Raw genomic sequence first — 22,049 nt, 5'->3', positions numbered from 1 at the left:
TGTCATTGTGTTGTTAGTGGTACTGGGCAAATTGAACCCACTCGTATGCGATCATCTGACGAGTCTTGAGGCCATCGCTGTCAGTGTCCGGATTTTCAAGAGGTTGGGAATGCGACTCCCTGCCCACTCTCCTCCTGTCTTCGCTATCTCCTATGCTCAGGGCAGAAGCGCAAGGACGATTGAAAAGAGGTCCTACAGGAAGGACCATTCTATTTCGATCCCTGTCTTTGACATTCTCGAAGTTTCAAACCTTCTTCGATCCCTCCCCAGGACTCGCGCAGCTCCTTCTGCGTCCGGCTGGGAAGCTTTGATCGTGCGTTGAGCTTTGGCAACAGCGCCCGATCGTTGCACAGTCCACAATCATTCTTGTGGAAAAAATTCCTGTCCGCAGGATTTCCGCGAATGTTTTGAAGTCAGACATGGCGGTGAAATGAGAGGACCCTCACCCGACCGTCCCTAACCCACCGAATTGTGATCATGCTTATTGCACGCGATGAAACCAAGTCGATCCTCAAACTTGGACTCTCCTTTTTTCGGAGGAGTCCTACTGAAAAACTAGCCCGTCCCTCGAGTTGGCCCCAGCGTTCGTCGTAGCGTGTTTGACTTAGACCACCGGGGCCCACCACGCTGGAGCGGCGGCTAACTTGGCACTCCGTGCTGGGTGTAGTGCCCAGTTCCCATCCTCGGCAATCGGACTGGGTGGATCGGGGGATAGGATGGGGGACTAGTCTACACTTTCACGGGTGAATCCCCCGGGACCTGACGAGGGCCCTCTCCACCGCAGGAGATCAATCGGGACTGCATTACGGTGCAGGACTAGGCTTGGTCCGTGGTGAAGTTGAAAGTGAACTCGGTGGAGGGGGAACCGGTCGATGATATGCTTCTGCGTTCCACCTTCTGTCCATGGTCATAATCCATGATGCCGGGATTGGGCGTAGTGACCGTTCTGCAGGGAGCGGGTTCTACTACTGTAGGTCGTTGGAATGATCTTGAAGCGAATCTTGTCTTGTGGCTGACGAGGTTGTGGACTCAGACTGTGGACTGTGGACTCGTGGAGTCGTCGGAAAATTCTTCCTCCCCACTCCGGGCGCGTCGCCGCGACCAGGGGGAATAAAATGGGGACCACCATTCTCATTCTCCATGATTGCGAAACAGCACTATCCGCGTAGCCTGTGTCAGCTTGGCGGTTGAGAGCAGACGTTTTCCATTTTCCGGTCCCCTTGCTCACGAAGATGAGTATGAGTGACGTTTGTGGTCTACAGCGTACCCGTGAGTATGAGTATCAAGGCGTGAATAGTACCACTACCGACTCTACCGAGGGGTAAATAGTAAGTACCAAGAAAGCATACCGTCTAGTTCTACCGAAGTGAACGAACTGACCAGTGACTCCTGGTGTACGTTCAGGAAGTGGTGATTGCCGCGAAGGATCTTTCTCACCTCCATGGGGTGGGGACCTACCGAGGTAGAGACGTACCTATAGTATCATATCACGATCTACTGGACCCTTGCAAATGGAGTTGAACAATAATAACGAGACCGCGTCGCTCGATCTGAATCAGCTGAAACCGAAGCACAGGGCCAGCCTCAGCCTAGATTGGCTTGACGTGCCTCTCTCTTCCACCCTTCTATCCTCCACCCTTCTATCCTCCATCCTTCTGGAGATACCCTCTGGCTACAGTCTACACTGTACATCTTCTTGAATGAGTCGTTCTCGATGCCCGCCCCTCATCTAGTCCAATCCTAGTACCCATCATCAATCCCTGCTGGAAACCCGTTAGCACCACGCAAGGGGGGAAGAATCTCCTGCCAATAATTCCCCGTGGCCGCCGTCCCTGTGGCGCGTGCGGAGTCCATCGTTGACCAATCTGAATTTCACCCAAAGTGGGCAAATGCAGCATGAAGAACGGGCAGTAGCAGTAGTACTGAGTCTACTGACTAACTCGGTAATATACTACTGTCAGTGTCTTGGATATCAATGGAAGTTCAAGCGGCAGGTGTGTGGATGTACTGAACATTCACGGATGGATTCCATGGAAGTTCAAGCGGCAGGTGTATGGATGTATACATTCACGGATGGATTCCATCGAATATACTTATAATCCTGACAGCTTGGCCTGGATCGATCCGATTGAAGACTCTACTGATTTGTCTCCAAGGTTGCTTGGGTAGATATTCCCTTGTTTACCCATTTTGATTTCGAAAATCGACCTCTCATCCGTTTTCATCTCTCATTAATCAGGTACTGTACTTCACTATACTTCCCACACCCTGGAGATCTACTTCTTTCTCTTCTCGGGTCGGTCCTATTTCTGGCTCTCACGGCAAGGACCCATACTGTTTGACGTTTCAAAAAAGGAAGGAAAAGGAAAAGAAAAACCCTGACTAGGGTGGAATGGGCCTGGTATGCGGCCGTGTCAGTGCAGTCGACGGCGCATCGCTTGTGCCATGCTGAAACGAACCCTCGCTCCAGGGCAAGGGAGGCGTCGGGGGTTGGCTGGGATGTGGAGGGTGGAGGCCACTGCGATGCAAGGAGAATCCTGCATTCTGCATCCCGTTGCTGCCGGTCGAGAAAGTTAGTAGTCCAGCCACTAGTCGCGTACACGGTCCACCGTTCATGGCGGTGGTTTCCTCCCCCTCCCCCTCTTTGCTGCATTTGAGCAATGCAGAATGTACAGATGGATGTAGAGATTGGAGGGGGGGGGGGGGGGCTTTTTTTCCATTCTTTTTTCCCCTTTTCTTATTGTACAGTAGAATACCTAACATGTCCTTGAGTGGTTCACTGTCTGATAAAGTATGGATTTACTTGTCGCGACATAGGGACTGAGCAGTGAGGACACACTTCGTAGTACGTACTCGTAGTACATTTCGGTCACTACAGAAAGTGATCACCGGACCAACCCAGCAACGGTACTTCCACTACTCGCTCCCACTGTCTCGAGCCATCTGGACACCCCGTCTTGTAAATCAGGTCCGCGCTCAAAATGCCCGAGCTCGGCACTTTGAAGATGAGCCACCAGCAGGAAGAAATGAAGGTGCAGACATGACATGCATGGCATCCACAAACCCATCCAGTCATCTGGGAGGATCCGATGGCGGTCAGGTACAGGACCGACAAATCGTCTCTCAGCTAAGATCCCTATCAAACCAAGTCAGGAACGAGCGATGCGGAACCGCGAGTATGAATCAGTAGGTTGCGATGATCCCATGTTTGTCCCGAGATATCATGGATTCATCCGCGATCGTAAAGCAGATCCCGCCGAGTGGGGCACATCAAGAGATCCCCAAATGGGAAAAATCAAAACCCCATCGGGACTCCCACCCGCACGTCCGAAAAGGGCAATCAGAAAATACGGGATCCCCAGAGGGGAATCCAGATATGCACATAACCCCAGAAATCCAGAAATCCAGATATCCAGAAATGACCAGACAAGAAATCGTCCCAATTCTCCGACTTCCATCTTTGCAAGCCTCCTTCCCCCCGCCGCCCGTCTCCCCTCTGAGCAATTCCTGCAGTGCTTCTTCCCTGGAAACTCTCGTTCCGCCCATCTTCTCACTCTCCAGCTTGCCTCCCGTCGTGATTCCCAGTGACCACTGGAATCAATATTTGCCGTCCATCCCCAGCAGTAGCTCTCCGCTCGGGCGTCCATTTTCCATGGTCCTGAGTCCTGACAGCCTTTCCGGGACCAACCCTCACGGCGATCCACGATCGTCCGTGTGATTATTGATTATTGAGTGGTTTTTTGCTTCTCCTGGTCGACGATTGCATGGCTGGCAGTGTTATTCTCTGGATACTGTATAGGGTATACACCAAGGTCTACACAGTCAACACGAAACAGTATACTGGGTATAGTGTATACTCTCGTATCCTCTCTGTGCTATTCTTACTCTTCATGATCTGTGCTTTGCTTCCACCCCTGGTTGACCCCGTCCACTCGATCCACTTGACCGGCCACCTGCTCTGAAGTCGATCCACTCGACCTTAAAAGAGCTGGTCTCGGAACTTGTGACGAAGTGTGAAAGTTGCCAGAAGTAGGGTTTCATAAAGACATTGGATTCACTTGAGGACCTCCCCCCTCGTATCCCCATCTCCATCCCATCCTCTCCCTCTCCCTCTCCCTCCTCGTCCATCCCCATCTGTGTCTCCCTGTGGAACACCAATTGTACCCCTCTCCAACGTCCTCCTGTCTGACGTTTCAAGAAGAACAAGTCGCTTCGGAAGCATCATCGGCCTTATCCTCCCTAGTCCCCTTCGAAAGAAACGTCCTTCGCCGCCCTGGGCAAGTGACAAGTGACAAGTGAACATTCTTGATCCCGCTGCACATTGCTGACCTCTGGAATCATCGTCATTGTGAGAGAGAAACGGCTGCAAGCCTTGCAGCGCCCCTCATTCATAATTGTCGCCTGACGCTCATCCATCTTGGATCTCTTCTTTTAATCCCACTGCCTCCAACTGCCCTCGGTGCTGGATCCATTGCTTCAGTCTCCCACGAGAGAAAGGCAGTCCCGCTCTACATGAGACCTACTTGTGGCAACCCGGAATTGTCAAGGTGAAACAACCGAAAAAAAAAAAAAAAAAAGAAGAAAGAAACACAGTCCCGGTGGTCAATAACCCTGATTCTTCGCCATGTTCGACTCAACAACCGCATCGACAGCGACTGCCACCACAACGAGTGCACTGTCTCTCCATCGTCTAAGTCGTCAGAGTCTGCAACATCGTTACGAATCAGATGAGGAAGAAATGTCGGAGTCGGATACCGGCGCCAATGACTTCACGCCCTCCCTGACGAGTTCCCCTCAGCGAGCAAATCACTTTGACTACTCCGACATGAGTGCCGACGAGGCCTCGCCGGAAGAGTTGGATCTCCCGCAGAAAGAGTTGCTGGTTTTTCTTCCACCTGACCGAGACGTCAAGCGCCAGCGTCCCGTCTCCCTCGACACGGTGAAACGGAATAGTGTCGCCAGTTATGCCGAAACCGCCTACATCTTTGATCCCGAAGAGCCCGTGGTGCTTGGATTACCCGCGTCCGATGGATCGGATGATCTTCTTGATGCCAGTCTTTACTTGCGACCCACCGTTTATCAGGCCCCCGATGTTTCCTCGTGTGTCACCAAGGTGAGATCTCGGTCGGCCTCCCCGGCCTCTATCTTTTCCATAGATCAGGCCGAGATCCAGACGGCCAAGAAGATCACCCTCACCGAGCCTACCGTTCGCCCCGCGTTGGTCTTCATCAACTCGCTGGCGCCGCGGATGAAGAATGCTCGATCGCGCACTCGGAAGACCTCTCGCGACCGGGAATCACGGATCCTCGATGGGAGGCTCATGGACAACAGCCGAGATGTCTACCGATCCAACGAAATCCAGGCGATTCCGGTCTCTCCTATCACAGAGAGCGTGGAACCTGCATCGCCGAGGGATCTATCTTCGCAAACCATGTCAGACTTTTCCACTTTCGAACAGGCTCGTAACGACAATGACTCGACTCCCCCTCCCTCCCAAAGTGCGACGATCCATTCCGTCTCGGAGATTCCAACGATCCCCATCTTACCTCACTCACCACACCTACGATCTCAATCGATGCACCGCTTACGACCCAAAACGGCGAGCAATGACGCATCTCCTCCTGCCATGCCTTCTCCACGATCTCGTCGCCCTACAGATGCGGGACTTCGACCCCCCTCGATCCGCAGCAACAGCAACAGCAACAGCAACAGCAATAGCAATAGCAATAGTAGCGTCCCTTCCTTCAGCTCTCGTCCCACCTCGCCTTTCTTTGCAGACTTGAACTACATTCCCGACCACTCCTTCAGCGAAACTGGATCTGTTCTCTCCCGTACCTGCAGCCCTCTCTCTTGCGCCTCTTCTCCACCACCGCCTCCCTTCTATCAATTGCCCACCCAGCCCTCGAAACGTGGCCACGCCAGTTCCAAGAGCAGTGTCTCCAGCCTCTTTTCCCAACGGTCCCCTATGCTCCAGCGAATGACCACTCGCAAACATTCCACCACGTCCAGTATCTATTCGACCAGCAGTCTTCGTTCCGAGGTGGACCTCTTCCGAGCCACGGGTAGCACCGGTTCGACGTCGGTGACGGCCACGCCATCGATCCCTTCTTCCCACACACAAGCTTGTCTAACGTCCACGAAGGATGTCGACGCCGCTGTCGCTGTGCGGAGCAAACCTTCCGAGAAATCGAACAGGCCCCGCCACGAGCGACACAATAGTGTTGCGGTCACTGGCCGCACATTTATGGGCTTGAAGCTGGGCAAGAGATCTTTTACCAAGTCTTGAGACTCGGCCTGTTCATACATACAAGCTATCCCATTTGAGTTCTTTGGAGTTTGCCCCGTCTTTGGTCTATGACTTGATACCTCCCCTGTTCTGACTTTTTGTGTGGTTGGATCTCAATCCTCCCTCATTTCCTCCTTTACCCTTATGTAGTTAAATGAGACTCTAAGAAAGAATCTCGATAATTTGATAATGTCTTTTTATATTACAATCACTATCCAATGACTATCCAACCACGTATCATTATTATTTTCTTTTTTAAGAAAAAAAAAAAAAAAAAAAAACCCTCACTCTAAGCTCCCCTCAACCCATCTACCCCCTCCTCATCAACTCAAACTCCCACTAATACAACAGACCTACCGCATGCTTCTGAAATCAACCAGAGTATCTTTCAGCCGCGACGACAAAATCCCCGAACTCCATCCCCAACTCCCTTCTACACCCATCAACCGACCACCCCGATCAACCCAAGAACCACATGCAACAATCGCACCAAGCAGAGCTCTCCCGAAGCACCTCCCCCCCATCTACACCATCCCGGCCCTGACCCCAACCCACCACAATCATAACGTCCTTGACCGACCAGCCATGCAAAGCCCACAACGTCACCCGGAAATAGATCTACGCGGCCCCCATCGAGGAACTGGGACGAATGAACACCGGACATGGAAAGAATATGCGCCGTTTTTTTTTTCTGCTCAAGGGCCGACGGCAAACGAGTGTCTGCGATGAATCTTGGCGCAGTCCGAACGCTGGTGGTCAGTTCTTCGTTTGTTCAGGGAGTTATTCGCGTTGGAAGAGGAGGGTGGGGTCCATGTTGAGGAGTGGGATGGAGGGAAAGGACGGGGAGAGAGCGGTACGAAGATGCTTGGGGGGGGGGGAAGAGGATGAGGAGGGAGCTTGGATTCGAGAGCATTGGATATTTGATGACGTTTGCGAGGATGTTGACACGTGAAGCGTTGCCGTTTTGGTTTAATGGTTGATATGGGCCCATGCTTTGCTATTGACTGTTGAGTCTGATCGGTAGGAAGGTAGAAAAGATAAATCTAAACAACTTCATTCTTCATACTTCCAAGACTATCGACGCGAAGACTCAAGGTCGACCCTCTAATAATGCTACCCAGGGGAATGCGAAAGAAGAAAGCACAGAATCCCAGAGAGCAGTTCATCCTCCGCTTAATTGATAATTTCCGCGCAGCAGCACCGCTAGCCGCTTTCTAACCTTGGAAAAAGCATGAGAGTATGAAGACAGCCAATGCTGGGGAGTTGACCTTTGCAGATGTATTGACTACTTTCGCGCCTCAAGGGCCGTCTTGATGGCTATTTCGGAACGTCGGTTAGTAAGATGCCGAGGAAAGCGCAGACACGGACCAGGGTATCAGGAAAAGTAAGAACCCCAAGATGTTGATGGTCTCTGCAATGAAGGGTTTCACTTACCGTCACAACTGTTCTTGGCGTCACCAAAGAGCATCCGCGTTCCAGGCATAAAGAACATGGGGTTGGGTACGTCGGCTATCCCCCAGAAAAGGCCAGAAGTTAGCTTCGTACGTCTCTCGACCGGCTCGATGGCCCTACTACGTTCTCGGAATATCCAGGATTTTTCATTTCAGGCCGAGTGTCGGAAGCCTGAGTCCATCACGTACCGTATCCACTTGACATGCCCCGTTTCATGACAATCACCTCCTTGCTCTTCCATGCGTGCAAGACGGGCATTCCCGAGATTGGAGAGTCGGGCTCCATGGCGATAGGGTTGACCGTGTCGTTGGCACCGATCACCAAGGTCACATCGGTATCGGCAAAGTCGTCGTTGATTTCATCCATTTCCAATACGACTGTTTATCATCCGGCAGTCAGCCTGATGACCCACAAAGAGGGCCCAAAGCGAGAAGCAAAGGGGGCCGTTTGAACGCATCGCCTCCTACACTTACTGTCATATGGCACTGATGCCTCTGCAAGCAACACATTGCATTGACCGGGCATTCGGCCGGCAACCGGGTGAATAGCAAAGCGAACCTTGACCCCTCGCGCACGGAGCATGGCTACAATCTCCGCGAGAGCATACTGTGCCTTGGCAACAGCCATACCATAACCTACGATGATAATGACACTCTCGGCATTGGACAGAGCTTCGGCCGTGTCTTCGACGCTGGTTGGGATGACTTCCCCTTCGATCTTCTTCTGCGTCTGAGCGGGAGCAGAAAGCCCGCCAAAGAGAACATTCGTGAGAGATCGATTCATGGCGACGCACATGATATACGACAAGATCGAACCGCTCACTCCAATCAGAGAGCCAACGCTGGTCAGAAGTGGGTTGTTTAGCATCAGTCCTTCTGCAACGAGGGCGAAGCCAGAATAGGCATTCAGTACGGTGATGACCACGGGCATATCTGCGCCGCCAATGGCGGATGTGGTGGTGTATCCCTTCAAGAAACTCAGGACGGTGTTGGCACCAAGACAGGCAGCCGCGATTCCAGGGTTAGCCGGTGCCATAGTGACAAAGGCACCCATGGTGGCAATATTACTGCCAAGCAGAGTCGAATTGATGATGTGACGACCTGGAAGAATCTTGGGACTCGAGGACATGCGGCCAGCGAGTTTCATAAACGCAACCAAAGAGCCGGTAAAGGTCACACCACCGATCAGCACTCCGAGATACGCAGTGACCAGGTGAAGAGTGGAGATGTCGGCGATGTCAACCATGACACTACCGATACTAGTCAGGACAGCCGCAAGACCGACTACCGAGTGCAAAGCGGCAACAGTCTGCGGTAGACCAGTCGGAGTGATACGACGACCGATCAGACCTCCTGCAAGTGCGCCAGAACCCGCCACGACAACGAACTGAGTAAGAGTCTCAGTGTCAAACCCGACTGCAGCGAGGGAAGCCAAGATTCCAGAGACCACTCCAAGGATACCAAAGATGTTTCCACGACGAGCCGTCGTTTGTGACGCGAGACTTGAGATTGAGCTCATGCACAGGATCGTACTGACGAGATATCCAGCCTGAACGAGACCGGACATTCCCGTGCTGGCGGCCGCGAGGAAGCCGCCGCCAAAGACGAGGCCCGGGACTGCGTACAGCCAGGGGTACTCGGGAGGGTCCGTCGGTCTTTTGAACATGTCCAACATGCGCTTGGTGACTACAAATCCTCCAGATACATTGACAAATGCTAGCAGGACAGAGGCTGCGCCAAGGTACTCAGGCAGCGTTGTCGGGGTGTATCCTCCTCCCATGATGAATAAACCACCAATACCGACCATGCCAGAGATTGCGTTTGTCACACTCATAAGAGGCGAGTGAAGAGCTGGGGCCACACCCCACACAGCCCGGTATCCGACCAACCCAGCCAGGCCAAAGGTCATCATGTTGCTCATGAAAATAGGACCAGTGGCCTTGCCTAGAGCGAGCGTCGTTCCCATGGCGCCTGTCAGCAAGGAAACATCCCGCGTTGCCTGTTGCCAAGGCGTTAGCGCAAGCACCTCGTCGCCCTTCTTCGCCGCGGTCCCCGCAGCAGCCTGCGTATCGGGCTTGGGTGTAGGGGGAGGTGCAGCTGGTGCAGCGGGAGGTACGATCTGATGATCTCGTGTGACGACAGCGCCGCGAACCACTTCGTCGTTGAAGTCGACGCCAAAGGTTTTGTCTTTGGGGGCCATGGACAACAACAGCTTGACAATGTTGTTCGAGTACAGAGTGGATGATTGTGTAGGCAGACGAGACGGCAGATCAGTGTAGCCGATGATGGTCACATCTTTGTAGCTGGCCAGCTCTCCGGGGACCGTGGCCTCGCAGTTGCCTCCCGCCTCAGCGGCCAGGTCCACAACCACGGAACCCGGTTTCATTGCGGCAACCATATCCTTGGTGATGAGTTTCGGAGCCGGTCTACCAGGAATGAGCGCTGTGGTGATGATGATGTCGACCTCCCGGGCTTGTTCCAGGAAGAGTTTCATTTCGGCCTCGATGAATTCCTTGGACATCTCTTTGGCATAGCCTCCTTGCCCAGCACCATCTTCTTGGAAATCGACCTCGATAAACTCTGCGCCAAGTGATTGCACCTGCTCGCGAACCGCAGGACGCGTATCAAATCCTCGAACAATGGCACCCATACGACGGGCCGTAGCAATGGCGCTTAGTCCTGCCACGCCCGCTCCAATGACGAGGACCTTACTGGGGGGATCTTGCCGGCGGCTGTGACCTGACCGGTCAAGAAGCGTCCAAAGTGGTTCGAAGCTTCCAGAACTGCCTTGTAACCGGCAATATTGGCCATGGAACTGAGAGCGTCAAAGACCTGAGCACGAGAGATTCGCGGGATTCGGTCCATGGCAAATGCGGTCACGCCTCGCGCGGCGAGAGCCTCGACGACGGACTTGTTCTGAGCCGGGTACAAGAACGAGATCACGGTGGTGCCTTTGCGAAGAGCGGCGATCTCATTGAAGGGGCCATCCATTTGAGGCCCTCGCACTTTCAAGACAATATCACTTTGGGCGTAGAGGGTGTCCCGGTCGACCATGGTTGCGCCGGCCTTTTCGTAGACATGATCCAGCAGCTGGGCCCTTTCGCCGGCACCGCGCTCGATCAGAACGCGCGAGAAGCCCTTCTTCAGTAGAATGGCGACATTTTGCGGCGTGATAGCCACGCGACGCTCGTTGGGGGCCGTCTCTCGAGGCACACCCACGGTCAGCGCCGAGTAGGGTGTTGTCGCTACTGTCTCTGTCTCTTTCGCCGGAGCTGCCGACGCGGCCGACAAATTCGACGATGCCGAATTGTTGGTTCGCTTAACCACATACGGCCACTGGGGTGAAGCCCGCGAGCGTCTGGGCTGAGACACGCCCAAAGTTGCCAAGGGTCGGTATTGAGAAACTATGGTTTGGACAGATACAATTCAGCCAGAGCACCCTAACCAAGTGCTTTGTATCTGATGACATGCTTTTTCTGGTTGTTGTCCATGACCTTGCAGACAAAGACTTTCAAGCTGAACGATGCAGAGAGTGTATTTGGGACATGCACATACCAGCTTGGGTGAAGAGTACTTTCCCCGCACCCGCAGGAGACCCTGCCAGGCAGGGTCTCAGTGCCGATCGCAGGGAGATCGGAAGACTCATGACTACGAGTGTCTCTCTGTCTCCGAACAGAGCATATGACAATCAGCAGGCTAACATCGGAAACCGTCGCAGGCTGTTCGAGTCCTCGAGCAGGTGAGACCGAAGGTGGTGAGAATCTTCGAAAGAAGGGAAAGGTGAGGAATGTGGAAGCAGGACACGAGAGGCGGAGTCAAGAGGATGAGGAGAGAGAACGATTGAGAGAAAGCGGGGAATCCCCCACGTTGATGTGCGTGTCTCTCTCTCTCTCTCTCTCTCTCTCTCTCTCTCTCCCGTTTACGGTCAGATCCTTTTTATTGTATTTTTCCTTTCTGGGCTCCCAGTTTCAAAAAAGAGACCGACCTTTGGGAAGAGGTGTTAACCCAAAGAGGCAAAAGACGCGATGTAACGGGCACGGCGCGCGGTGTCAGTGCCAGGGCCAGTGCCGGGGGGGGAGATGGAGATTGGAGATTGGAGAAAGAGAGAGGGGAAAGATCAATTGCGCTTGGTGGAAGTAATGGCTTGAAACTGATTCGAGTATTGAAGACTGCCGCAGTCTCAGGGAGTGAAAGTGAAAAAGTAGTTGGATTTGAAATGAAAATGAATCGAGATCGAACTAACCGTCCGAATCCATGGAACGTCGTCCTGACAAGCTGCTGCCATTCAAGCTCCTCTTCCGGCCTTGTTGACCCCTTTCCCCTACAACCTCAATCAAGTCAGCTGCTTATGGTCACTCACACTACACGCTATCCGGATACTCCTTGCTACGACTCGGGGTCTCCTAAGCTCCTCGAAGTACACATCTACAGTCCTGCACGACGCAGGAAGTCGGATCCACGTCTTCATCGGGCCCTTTCTTGACTTTCCAAAAAGGCTCCATTTCTGATCTTTCCCCACCCGAGAGAGGATCCGCCGATCGTCCGCCCATCTCCACCCGTGACGCTTTCGGCGCTTTTGCCTTGCTGCTCATCTCGTCCGGTACTCACTTGAAGTTTGATATTTGCTCGGGTGGGGGATGACTGCATGGTGTATCTGTGTACTTGCTCTTGGATATGCCTTTCTTCCTCCACGCGACCACATTCCGCTACTGTGTGATCGTTGCATCCGAAGGGGTTGAACGTCCCCTTTCTCGAGCAAGATTGCGGTGACTCTCGGTGCATTCACTCCGAGGTGCCAGGGGAGGACTGCACCCCTCCCTCGGACTGGGACATCCCAGCAGCCACTCAGTACGACCAAAGCTCTTCCCATTCCTCCATCCCCCAATATTCCCATACACATACATCCTCCAATCGATAAGCTCCGCGCGTCCGCAAATCGGACAAATCCCTCCAAAGACTTCGTGCGAGCTTCGCACAGCCCATCCATCCCCCCTGTCACTGAACCAGTGAACAGTCGTCGATTGGGCAGCATGTGGCAGGATATCGGGGACAGGCGAAACAGCACGCCGCCATGATACCTGGAAGAGTGTGCTCCGTCCCTGCAGGTGTAGCCAGCAACAAATCGGGGGCAGAAAGCACGGAAGCACGGATCAAAGACCGAATTTCGGGGCTCTACCCATCAGTCGAGCTTCATGGAATCGTGGATAACTTACATGTCCATACAAGTACTTCATCAAACATGGAGTGATCGATGCGGGGTAAAAAGTCCGGGGTTGGTGTGTCTGGGGGTGTCTGGGCGCGATCCGTGCTCGGGCCCGTGCAGCAAAGGTCACGTTGACTGGGCGCTGATTGTACATCTATTGCAAGCGGTCCATCCCCGACCCTAATTGCCGTCTATTGCGGGTCGGATTCCAGAGAGCAGGCCAATGGGAAGATCGATGAAACGAAAGAGAAGATCACTTGGCGACCATTTTTGTACAGATGCCTTGTCGTAGCATACTCATGAACCCTATATACACAGCTGAATCCAGAGGACTGCATCGCTCAATACTCGATATGTAAACGCCACACCAATTGTCTCCTATCCTCGCTTCTGTGCTTCCGTGCTTCCGTGCGCCCCTCTTCCAACATAAGAATGGAAACCACAGACCCCGAGATAGGATTCCGGCAAATGTTACCACTGAAAAGAAAACAAGCAAACTTTTCCCACTCGTTTCGTCTAGCCTTCAAAGCAAGTCGTCGTGGGGCCCCCTCTCAACCGTCGTCGGGGCTCGTAGAGAATCTCAGTCTCATCAAGAACGCTCTGCCGACGGAGCGACTTCCTCTACCGTCTCGGATACGTTGCTGACACCCTTGCTGTCGATAAAGTGGGTGATACGGTCGGCTGGGAGCCAGGCGCTCTCGGGCATCACGAAGTATGAGATGAGCGCCAAGACGGTGACGCCGGCCATGATGATCGGAGCATCTAGAAGAAGAAGAAGAAAAAAAATACTCAAATCAGAAAAACAGATTCCCCGAAGGCAGAGCAAGAAAAAGTCATCAAAACCGACGCATGTCAATCTCAAACTTACAGTTCAAATTCTGCCCATTCACAGGCCAAATATATGGAGAGAACAACACCGCAACGACCCATCCATTCCAAAAGACGCCGATGAATTGAAAGGGCTTGCTCCAGCGTCCAAGACTCCACTGCGGCTTCGGGAAGCGCTTCGGCGTGCAGAACAGTCGACCCAGACAGATCAGTCCGTAGGCGGCCGCACTAGGTACACCCGCGGCGGAGACAAGCGAGGTGAATGCCACGCTCGAGGGGAGCAAGGTACATGTCACCAGGGCAGCAACGGCCCAGACGACAATCACGGCGTTGCGAGGCTGACCGTTGTTGACCTTGGCGACCCAGCCGGAGAAGGGCAAGACGCCGTCTCGAGCGACAGCAAAGACGAGCCGGGAAGCAGCGATGATGGCAATGGCGGTGTTCTGAGAGAAAAAAAAAAACAAAATAAGTGGCCCCGTGTTAGACGGCGTGGGATGTTTCACAAAAGAGGGAGAGATGGGGTTGAGAGGGCCCCCGCTAGGAGAGACTCACCAGCCACAAGGCAACAATGCAGACCACGTTCATCACAACATGCCCACCTTGGCCGAGAACGACGGCATAGAGAGGGACAAATGGCTGTGGTGAGCCAAACGCAAACAACTGGTCTGGAGTCGGCTGTGATCGCAACACAGTGTTAATACAAGCACGAGCCGGGGGGAGGGGCGACAAGAGACTGCTGGTGGCTTTGACTCACAGCACAGAACAGGAACAGAATGATCGTTGCCAGACCCCCAAACCCACTCGCCACGGTACTCCAGAAAATACCCCGGGCAGCAGTGACGGCGGCATTCTTGGTCTCCTCGGCCACGTGGCCCGAGGCATCGAATCCAATCAGGATACCGGCAGTGGCCAGGTAAGACAGACACCAGTTCCATCCGTCGGGGGCACCCGTCCCATTGTAAGTCGTCATGAAAGCTTCATGGGGGGTCCGGAATCCCCATGTCTGGACAGTCCCGATGGGGAGCCAGATGAGGTTCATGAAAAAGTCCAACATGACAAAGCCCGCAGATATCCAGAAGACATATTTAAAGTAGCGGGCTGGAACATTGAAAAGGAACACAGGTTAGAGAGAGAGAGAGGGAGAGGGAGAGAGAGAGAGAAAGAAATGAAGAAATGAAAAGAAAAAGGCATGTAAAGAGGAGGTGAGGTGAGTCTTCGGGAAATGTCACATACGAGGCAAAAAGTTCAGAAGAGCCGCCAAGGCCAGAAGAACTTCGGTGCAAATCCATTGCACGGCACGGAACTTGACATCCGAGGGGTCGGACGGGAAGTCCAGGTTGAAGACGGTAATTTCCTATATCAAAGATATCAGAATGGGACACCGACGTACGTTGCGCATGATTCCCGACCACGTACCGCGAGCATATAGTTGACTGCTGCCTGTGTGTTACCTGGACAAGCCATATTAGTATATTCCAAAGGCGCTCCCCTTGTCATCAAGCAAGAAGACAGAGAATCAAAACAGGGACTCACTCACTGGCACAGAAAGTCGTCCAGGCTGTAGTGCTCCACCACGCCACGACAAATCCCAGCAACCGCCCGAATCGAGGACCGCCAGCCTCGGCCGCCCACAGATAGATGGAGCCGGCCGACGGAGACGCAGAGCACACCTCCGCAATGACAGCAGCAGTGATGAAGGTGAAGACCATGGTCACCAGGTAACTCGTCCAGTAAGCGAGATTCCCACCGGCGGCAATACCGGTGCTGAACGTGACGCGGACACCGCCGACAAAGTACAGCGCCGCTGGAAGAGGCGAAAGTGTCAGTTGTCGCAGCCCTCTCTCTGCCCACATGGCTCATCTCTGAACGTACCGAATGTGGTTGCGAAATTCTCAAACAGAGTATAAGTCCGGTGCAAGACCTATGACCGATATCGGGACCATCAGCTATCAGTGTTCATTTCCATGTCTCTGGCCCAGTGCTGCAATGATCAGATATTGCAGTCTTGAAAGTCGAAGAACCTACGGGCTTATATCCCATTGTTTGCTGTCATGATTCATTAGCATGAAAACTTGGGAAGAATCCTGGACTGCGGACAGATCACCTACCAAAAGCGCCGCATCATCCTTGGCCTCGATGGAGCTGCGCTCACCCTCTCCCTCGGTCATCACCTCTTCGCCACGACCGGCAGTGAGGTTCTCCTGCTCTCGAGCCATGCTTGCTATCTCTCACTGCACAAATCGAGCACGAGGTCGAGGAAATCAAGTACTCCAGCCAAAAAAAAAAGACCGATCGCAAGACACCCCCTGGGTAAGCGTAGCGGGATGCAGAAAAAAAGAGAGAGAAAAAGTCTAAATCTTGATTAGATCAGAATGCTTTCCCGACCACTTCGCCCGCCAAGTATGCGATCTGACAGCGTTACGGATTTCAAGGGTCATACACTTACAGGAACAGGAAAAGTGACCTCAAGAGTCAGTCATTCACGAGAGGAGGAGAAAGAGGTCCGGTTGATTAGACTTTTTGGAGAGGCTATTTTCCTGGCGCACCTTTTTTTTTTTTTTTTCGCGCCTCTGCCGGTCCCGTCATGAGCTTTGCGACCAGGAACCTTCTAGGAAACTCTTACAGTCTCTTCCTCTCTGCCTTACCGCAGTACCGCCAGAGCAAACCCCCCACCGGGCGGGGGCGGGAAGTTTAGGGATGCAAGCTCAAGCTCGAGAGCTGTTCAGATCAAGGATATGCTATCTGTCAAGTGGAATTGCAGGTGGGTGATAGTGATACTGTGAGTATATACTAATGGGAAGCCGTTTGTGAACCCTCTCAAGCTGCAGGATTCAATTTCAACATACAAGAGTCTCGAGTGGAGTTGATGCCGACGCCCCGACAACGCGGCCGAAGACGAGAAACCCGGGCTTTGGATATCCTGATATTGAACGCGAATGACATGACGCCTCTGCACGGGGACTGGGCTCATTTCTTCTGGACCCACGCCCTGTCTGGACTCTGGGACTCTGTGAACTCGGAACTCTAAACTCTGAGCTCTGGCAGTGGTACTTCCACCGCGCTTATCTCGGGCGACAAGACTGGTCCGTGGGCCGTGGGCAATGATCCCATCCTCAGTCTTGATTTGCGGGAGGGACGGTGCGTTGTCGTGGAAAGTCCACGGGATTTGAAGATCACCCGTGGAAAAAGAGAAGGTCATGAGTGAAGACGTCTAGAGTCTAGACAAGGCGTAGAAACCTTTCGCACACACCGTATCAGTCATGATACAGTCGAGACTCGAGACTCGAGACGTCTCTGTGCCGATCAACATCGGTTGAAGTAATTGATTTGCTTCAGGCGGTACCTGCCCATGTCCGAAGTGTTACCCTGGTACTAAGCATGGAGAGACTCCACGAGTCCCGCCATGCTATAACCATGGCGGAGCTGTCTGATCCGTCCAACTTGGTTGTTCAAGGTGGGCATGGCCCCAGTCCAAGCCTTCCAGGGAAGAGAACAGCACATGGGGACGTCGAAAAGAGAATGACACTTCGATCGCTGTCGGTAGTGGTACTACTAGAGACTAAACACAGTATGCACTATACACCGATGCAGTATGACTGTGCAGTATGACCAGGTACACGCAAGGCAATTCAAGCTTGAAGCTTGACAGACCGATGGGGTGAGTCGTGGACAAACCAGGGTACGGCAGGGTTTTCGGTAGGAAGATCATCAGGTGCCTTCCATGACCAGCAATAAAGTCCGTGGTCTGCCAAACCTTCAGAAGAATGGTCCAAGTGCAAAGCTTGCAGAACTGCACCACTGCTTCACTGTAGTCTGCACACCAAGGGTAAAAGTCACTGGCCGGCGTGGCGCTGCTCCACTCGACAGTCGACACAATCCTGTCAAGCGCCATGCTTGATCGGGTCAAGGTCGGAAAGCATGGGATTTGGTATGGACACTGACAGATGCAATCCATAAGAGGAACACTACAGTCTATTTCTACAACCGCTTTTAGCCGGGCGCGCAAGCCTCCGGTGAAGAAAAACAGCATTTGACACAAAATAAAAGCCAAGACTCAGGTATGTTCAGTAGATTGCAGACTCTTCAGACTACCGCTAGAACACTACTACGGTCAGTTCAAGACTACTGCCGGCCAAACATGGATCCTTCCACTCTTCGGCTGGCTTACGGCAGAAGAATGTTCGTCTGAAGCTCTTCGAGCGTCTCCGTCCAGCCTTCTGGAAAAGCCCGTCGCTTCAACCAGATACCCTCGAGAAGCTCCAGTGCCTTGTCCACATTTCGGAACCCGAATCGTGTCAGCTCGTGCAGGGTGCGCTGAACATATTGTTGCTCCTCGGCCTTGCGCGTCTCCCGCCCGGCGATAAACAACGGCCAGAGAAATGCGAGCTGGCCAACGTCCGTAGTCAATCGACGGATGAGAGTCACGATCCGCGTGATCAGCGAATCCAGATACGCTCGATCGGTGATCCAGTTGGGTCGGCCCGCACCCGCAATTTGGTGCAGATGCACCAGAGTCGCCTTTTCATATGCCTCGACACAGCCGTAGTACTCCAACATGTCTGGCTCCGGGAAAGCGTCGAGACGCTCGTGGTGGAGCTCCATCTCCCCCAGTATTTGGAGCGGGATTGGAGTGGTCTGACGCCAGGCGGCCAATTGATGAAAGATGCGTCGGTAGATAAGGTCCTGTTGGTCAGGGCTTAACCTTGCCTTGTCGCGGGCAAATGTGCTTATGATAGCCCTGACTTCCATCATCCGGGACCATGCCTTGCGCAGTTCCAGCAGACGAGGATCATCCGGAGGTGTGGTGGTGGACAGACGGGGAATGCCAAAATTGTACTCCCAACCGCCCTCCAGCGTCTTCCAGTAGCTCTTTGTTGCCACTGGGTCACCGGGCCTGGCACATGCGCCGGCCACATCAAGCGAGGACAGCAGCGAGAGGAGAAAAGATCGTAGAGGATGGTGCACATCGTCGATGCACTGCCCTTCGCTAGGAAGCTTGTCGCTTCGGGGACAAAAGAGAAGGTTGTACATTTCACGAGCACCTTTGAGATGAATCTCCCAGTTCGGATGCTGAGAATCCATCATCTACAGAACATCGTAGGTCAATAGCTGCCTTCTCGTGCAATACTTGAGTGCGGTCAGGATGTGAACGTACCTCGAAGAGACACAGCAACAAGCAAGTCGCAAGGTCTTGAATTCGAATCTTGCCATTGGGAAAAGTCTGACCGTCCCGAACGGTCGTCATCACCTGCCCGTACTTGCCGATGGCGGTTTCAAAGTGGCCAAGCCGTTCATTTCCATAGGAGGTGTTTGCCAAGTGTAAAGCGCCCAGCGCTTGCATGGCGGCAGTCATGGACGACGACGACCGAGCTAGATCGGGGAAACAGCTACGGTACGGGTTGACCTTGAGAGCGGTTTCGTGGACGATCAACAGACTCGAGACCTGATTGACAAAATGACCAAAGTACTGCTCATCCGTGCATCGCAGAGTCACTGACCGCAGGTTGGACGGGCGAACGGGCTGCTGGAAGTGAAAACGTGTCTGGTCCTTCAATTGCGGTAGCGTGGTGGGAGTTCCCCCCAGCGTCTCGCAATCGCCCACCGTCTCCGACTTCACAGTCACTCCTGTTCCGGAGCCGCATGACTCGCTCGAAGAGTCCGGGCTACTCTCCGTGTGACTCTGCTTCCCGCGACTCTGTCCGCTCAGTCGACTTGTCTGCGGCGTCGGCGTTGGCCCGTAGACCTTGAAAGTCATCCGGCCTTGCAGTCCATCGCACTCGAGGCCAAGACGGGTGCAATTCTTGCAGGTCGGAGCGGCCTCGTCGCAGCGGACATGTCGGCGACGACAGGTTGAGCAGCCCGTGAAGCCGCGGTGGTGCCAGCGGCGAACACGTTTTCGGGGCGGGACAGGCTCGGAGGAGGGTCGCTTTGGATGCGAAGAAGAGGCGATAGTGGGGGTGGTGGTGGGCGCAGATGGCGACGGACACGGTGAGTCGACCGAGGGCGGTTGTGTGGGCGATGGAAGGTCTGGTGATGTCTCGGCCTTCACTGGAGCGCCCGCATTGCGAACTTCCATGGGGGGTGCGGACGAGGAAGTGCGGCTTGGGGTCGAGACATGAAGACGCGTAGCTGTACCGTGTTCATCGCATGATACACGGCGACCGTGGCGTGCAAGAGAGGGGGGGTAAGGATGTTTCACGATATAGCGAGGACGCTGCGCGGACGGGATGGATGGTGAAGATGGCAAGAAAGATGCAAGACTTGCAAGTTGCTCTGAGCTATGACTCGACTATCACAGACCTAGCCTGTCTCTTGCAGCTCCGGAGACACTACCGCACTGCGCCCGTGTGGCAGAGGCTGAGCGGACGTGAGCGAAAAGTCACCATCGAAGCGGGTTGGGGGCGGTTTCCAACCCCATCCAAGCGTGGTGGAGCAAGGCGGCTGAAAGCAAAGCTAACCTGCGCCGTGCGCACTGTGCCAGGGGAGGGGAGGCTCTCGTCGTAGGATCTCGACTAAAAGATGACGACACAAACTTTCAAGGGGAGCATTCGATTGAGGATCAAAGTGGGATCAGGTTGACTCCGTAATCAGGGATCTTGAAACCATCAAAGAGCCTCATGGAGATGTGTGATGGGAACGAAAGTCTCCGCCATTGTTGTCATGTTGTTACCTCTCCATCCGTGGCCCCATTGGAAACCTCGTTGCAATAAGCGGCGGGGAATTGGACAAGAATGTACAGTACAAATTAGTAAAATCAAGAGGGAAAATGTAAAGTTTACAGGACGGGACCTCGGGGATGAAAGACACTACAATCAGAAGCATTTTCGTGTTCGGCTACCTACTTAGTCTCTCATTCACTCACTGCTGTGTCAATCAACGCGATTCGGTCACACATGATCAAGGTCCGAGTAACTTTCACATAATTTGACAGAACCATCTTATCCATCATGTTTATCGGAAGAGCTGCGATGCGGGGAAGATCAACCCCGGATTTTATGCCGAACCAGGGCAGCAACGTTTCTCCCCTCTTTAAACGCCACTGGAGGTCTACCACCTTGAATGTTAATTCCTCATTGACTGCTACCTTGTCTTGATCGAACTCGTTTTCAACTTCCAAGTCCAGTATATCTCCAATCATGACCACACAAGGCAATCGTCTCCAGGGCAAAGTGGCAATCGTCACAGGTGAGACAGTGATCCGATGTATCTATATCACCGTGGTCGTGATTTTAAACTGACTCATTGCGACCTCTTCGCATTGATAGGAGCCGCATCTGGCTTCGGTGCAGCCATTGCTCGACGATACTTGGAAGAAGGTGCCCGAGTCCTAGGTGCAGACATCAACTGGCCAAGTCAAGAGGCTCCCTCTGAGAATCCCAATTATGTTACCCTCAACATGAATGTGGCAAGCAAGCAGGACTGGGAAACTGCTATTCACACCGCATCCGACAAATTTGGTCGCTTGGATATTGTTGTGAATAATGCTGGGACAAGTTATCGCAATAAGGTGAGTGATACCAATGTACTACACATTGGCGATGTAGCTTCCTCGTTTCAGTCATCCCCACTGGTTCGTGCTCCGTCACACGAAGAAGGTACGCTCACAGGGTCTTTTCACAGCCTACCGCCGAAGTCACCGAGGCAGAGTGGGAACGGGTATTCGACGTCAATGTGAAAAGCATCTACTACGCGGCTCAACTGGTCATGCCCGTCCTCATCCAACAGGGACAAGGCGGCTCCATGATCAACATCTCATCGACGGGTGCGACTCGACCTCGACCCGGTTTGGTCTGGTACAACTCCTCCAAAGCCGCCGTCACAAATGTAAGAGTTTACTGCTTGTCCACCGCCATCCCGAAGATCCACTTGACTCTGGATCCGATCTGGCGATCTAGGTAGTTTTTCATGGAACATGACTGACCAAGCTATCTGACACCCGTTCCATCACAGGCTACCAAAGGTCTGGCAGCAGAGTATGGACCGCACAATATTCGCGTCAATAGCGTTGCGCCGCTCCTTTCTGGAACCGGCTTGTTCTCCATGTTCACGGGCATGGAAGATACGCCTGAGAATCGACAGAAGTTCATCGGTAATGTCCCGCTGGGTCGGTTGACGGAGGCGGACGACATTGCCAATATGTGTGTGTATTTGGGAAGTGACGAGGGGCGCTTCATCAACGGGACGGAGATGGTGATCGATGGTGGAAAGTGTATTTAGGTTTTGAAGTCCGAGTCCTACAGGGGAAGACTGAGTCACACAACACGAAGAATCTTCGATCGGT

At 53.3% G+C, this 22,049-nt stretch overlaps 6 protein-coding genes across 6 annotated transcripts; 3 read left to right on the top strand and 3 right to left on the bottom strand.

The window, feature by feature from the left end:
* Window positions 1–4,624: 4,624 nt before the first annotated feature.
* Window positions 4,625–6,286, top strand: N7539_000043 (uncharacterized protein; the record flags this gene model as incomplete). The annotated part of the gene is made up of 1 exon (XM_056929647.1): window positions 4,625–6,286. One exon carries the CDS (start codon window positions 4,625–4,627, stop codon window positions 6,284–6,286), a length of 1,662 nt encoding a protein of 553 aa, XP_056793940.1.
* A 1,285-nt stretch (window positions 6,287–7,571) lies between these two features.
* Window positions 7,572–11,383, bottom strand: N7539_000042 (putative nicotinamide nucleotide transhydrogenase; the record flags this gene model as incomplete). Its single annotated transcript, XM_056929646.1, has 6 exons — window positions 7,572–7,603; window positions 7,721–7,795; window positions 7,927–8,115; window positions 8,212–10,336; window positions 10,450–11,141; window positions 11,293–11,383. The coding sequence occupies 6 exons, from the start codon at window positions 11,381–11,383 to the stop codon at window positions 7,572–7,574; spliced, it is 3,204 nt and encodes a 1,067-aa protein (XP_056793939.1).
* Window positions 11,384–13,529: 2,146 nt separating this feature from the next.
* N7539_000041 (putative amino acid permease) lies at window positions 13,530–15,984 on the bottom strand (the record flags this gene model as incomplete). The annotated part of the gene is made up of 10 exons (XM_056929645.1): window positions 13,530–13,702; window positions 13,809–14,211; window positions 14,321–14,443; window positions 14,523–14,866; window positions 15,002–15,122; window positions 15,185–15,219; window positions 15,306–15,572; window positions 15,641–15,689; window positions 15,794–15,814; window positions 15,877–15,984. 10 exons carry the CDS (start codon window positions 15,982–15,984, stop codon window positions 13,530–13,532), a joined length of 1,644 nt encoding a protein of 547 aa, XP_056793938.1.
* Window positions 15,985–17,932: 1,948 nt separating this feature from the next.
* N7539_000040 (Zn(II)2Cys6 transcription factor) lies at window positions 17,933–19,844 on the bottom strand (the record flags this gene model as incomplete). The annotated part of the gene is made up of 2 exons (XM_056929644.1): window positions 17,933–18,853; window positions 18,924–19,844. 2 exons carry the CDS (start codon window positions 19,842–19,844, stop codon window positions 17,933–17,935), a joined length of 1,842 nt encoding a protein of 613 aa, XP_056793937.1.
* Window positions 19,845–19,915: 71 nt separating this feature from the next.
* Window positions 19,916–20,272, top strand: N7539_000039 (uncharacterized protein; the record flags this gene model as incomplete). Its single annotated transcript, XM_056929643.1, has 1 exon — window positions 19,916–20,272. The coding sequence occupies one exon, from the start codon at window positions 19,916–19,918 to the stop codon at window positions 20,270–20,272; it is 357 nt and encodes a 118-aa protein (XP_056793936.1).
* A 632-nt stretch (window positions 20,273–20,904) lies between these two features.
* N7539_000038 (4-formylbenzenesulfonate dehydrogenase TsaC1/TsaC2) lies at window positions 20,905–21,985 on the top strand (the record flags this gene model as incomplete). Its single annotated transcript, XM_056929642.1, has 4 exons — window positions 20,905–20,953; window positions 21,034–21,275; window positions 21,389–21,592; window positions 21,719–21,985. The coding sequence occupies 4 exons, from the start codon at window positions 20,905–20,907 to the stop codon at window positions 21,983–21,985; spliced, it is 762 nt and encodes a 253-aa protein (XP_056793935.1).
* Between the last annotated feature and the right edge of the window lie 64 nt (window positions 21,986–22,049).

This window comes from Penicillium diatomitis (genome assembly GCF_028827545.1).
Source record: "Penicillium diatomitis strain IBT 30728 chromosome Unknown utg000001l_segment0_segment0, whole genome shotgun sequence".
In the NCBI taxonomy this organism is placed as follows: Eukaryota; Fungi; Ascomycota; class Eurotiomycetes; order Eurotiales; family Aspergillaceae; genus Penicillium; species Penicillium diatomitis.
The sequence above is the reverse complement of the archived record's forward strand: the minus strand, read 5'-3'. Positions and strand labels throughout refer to the sequence as shown.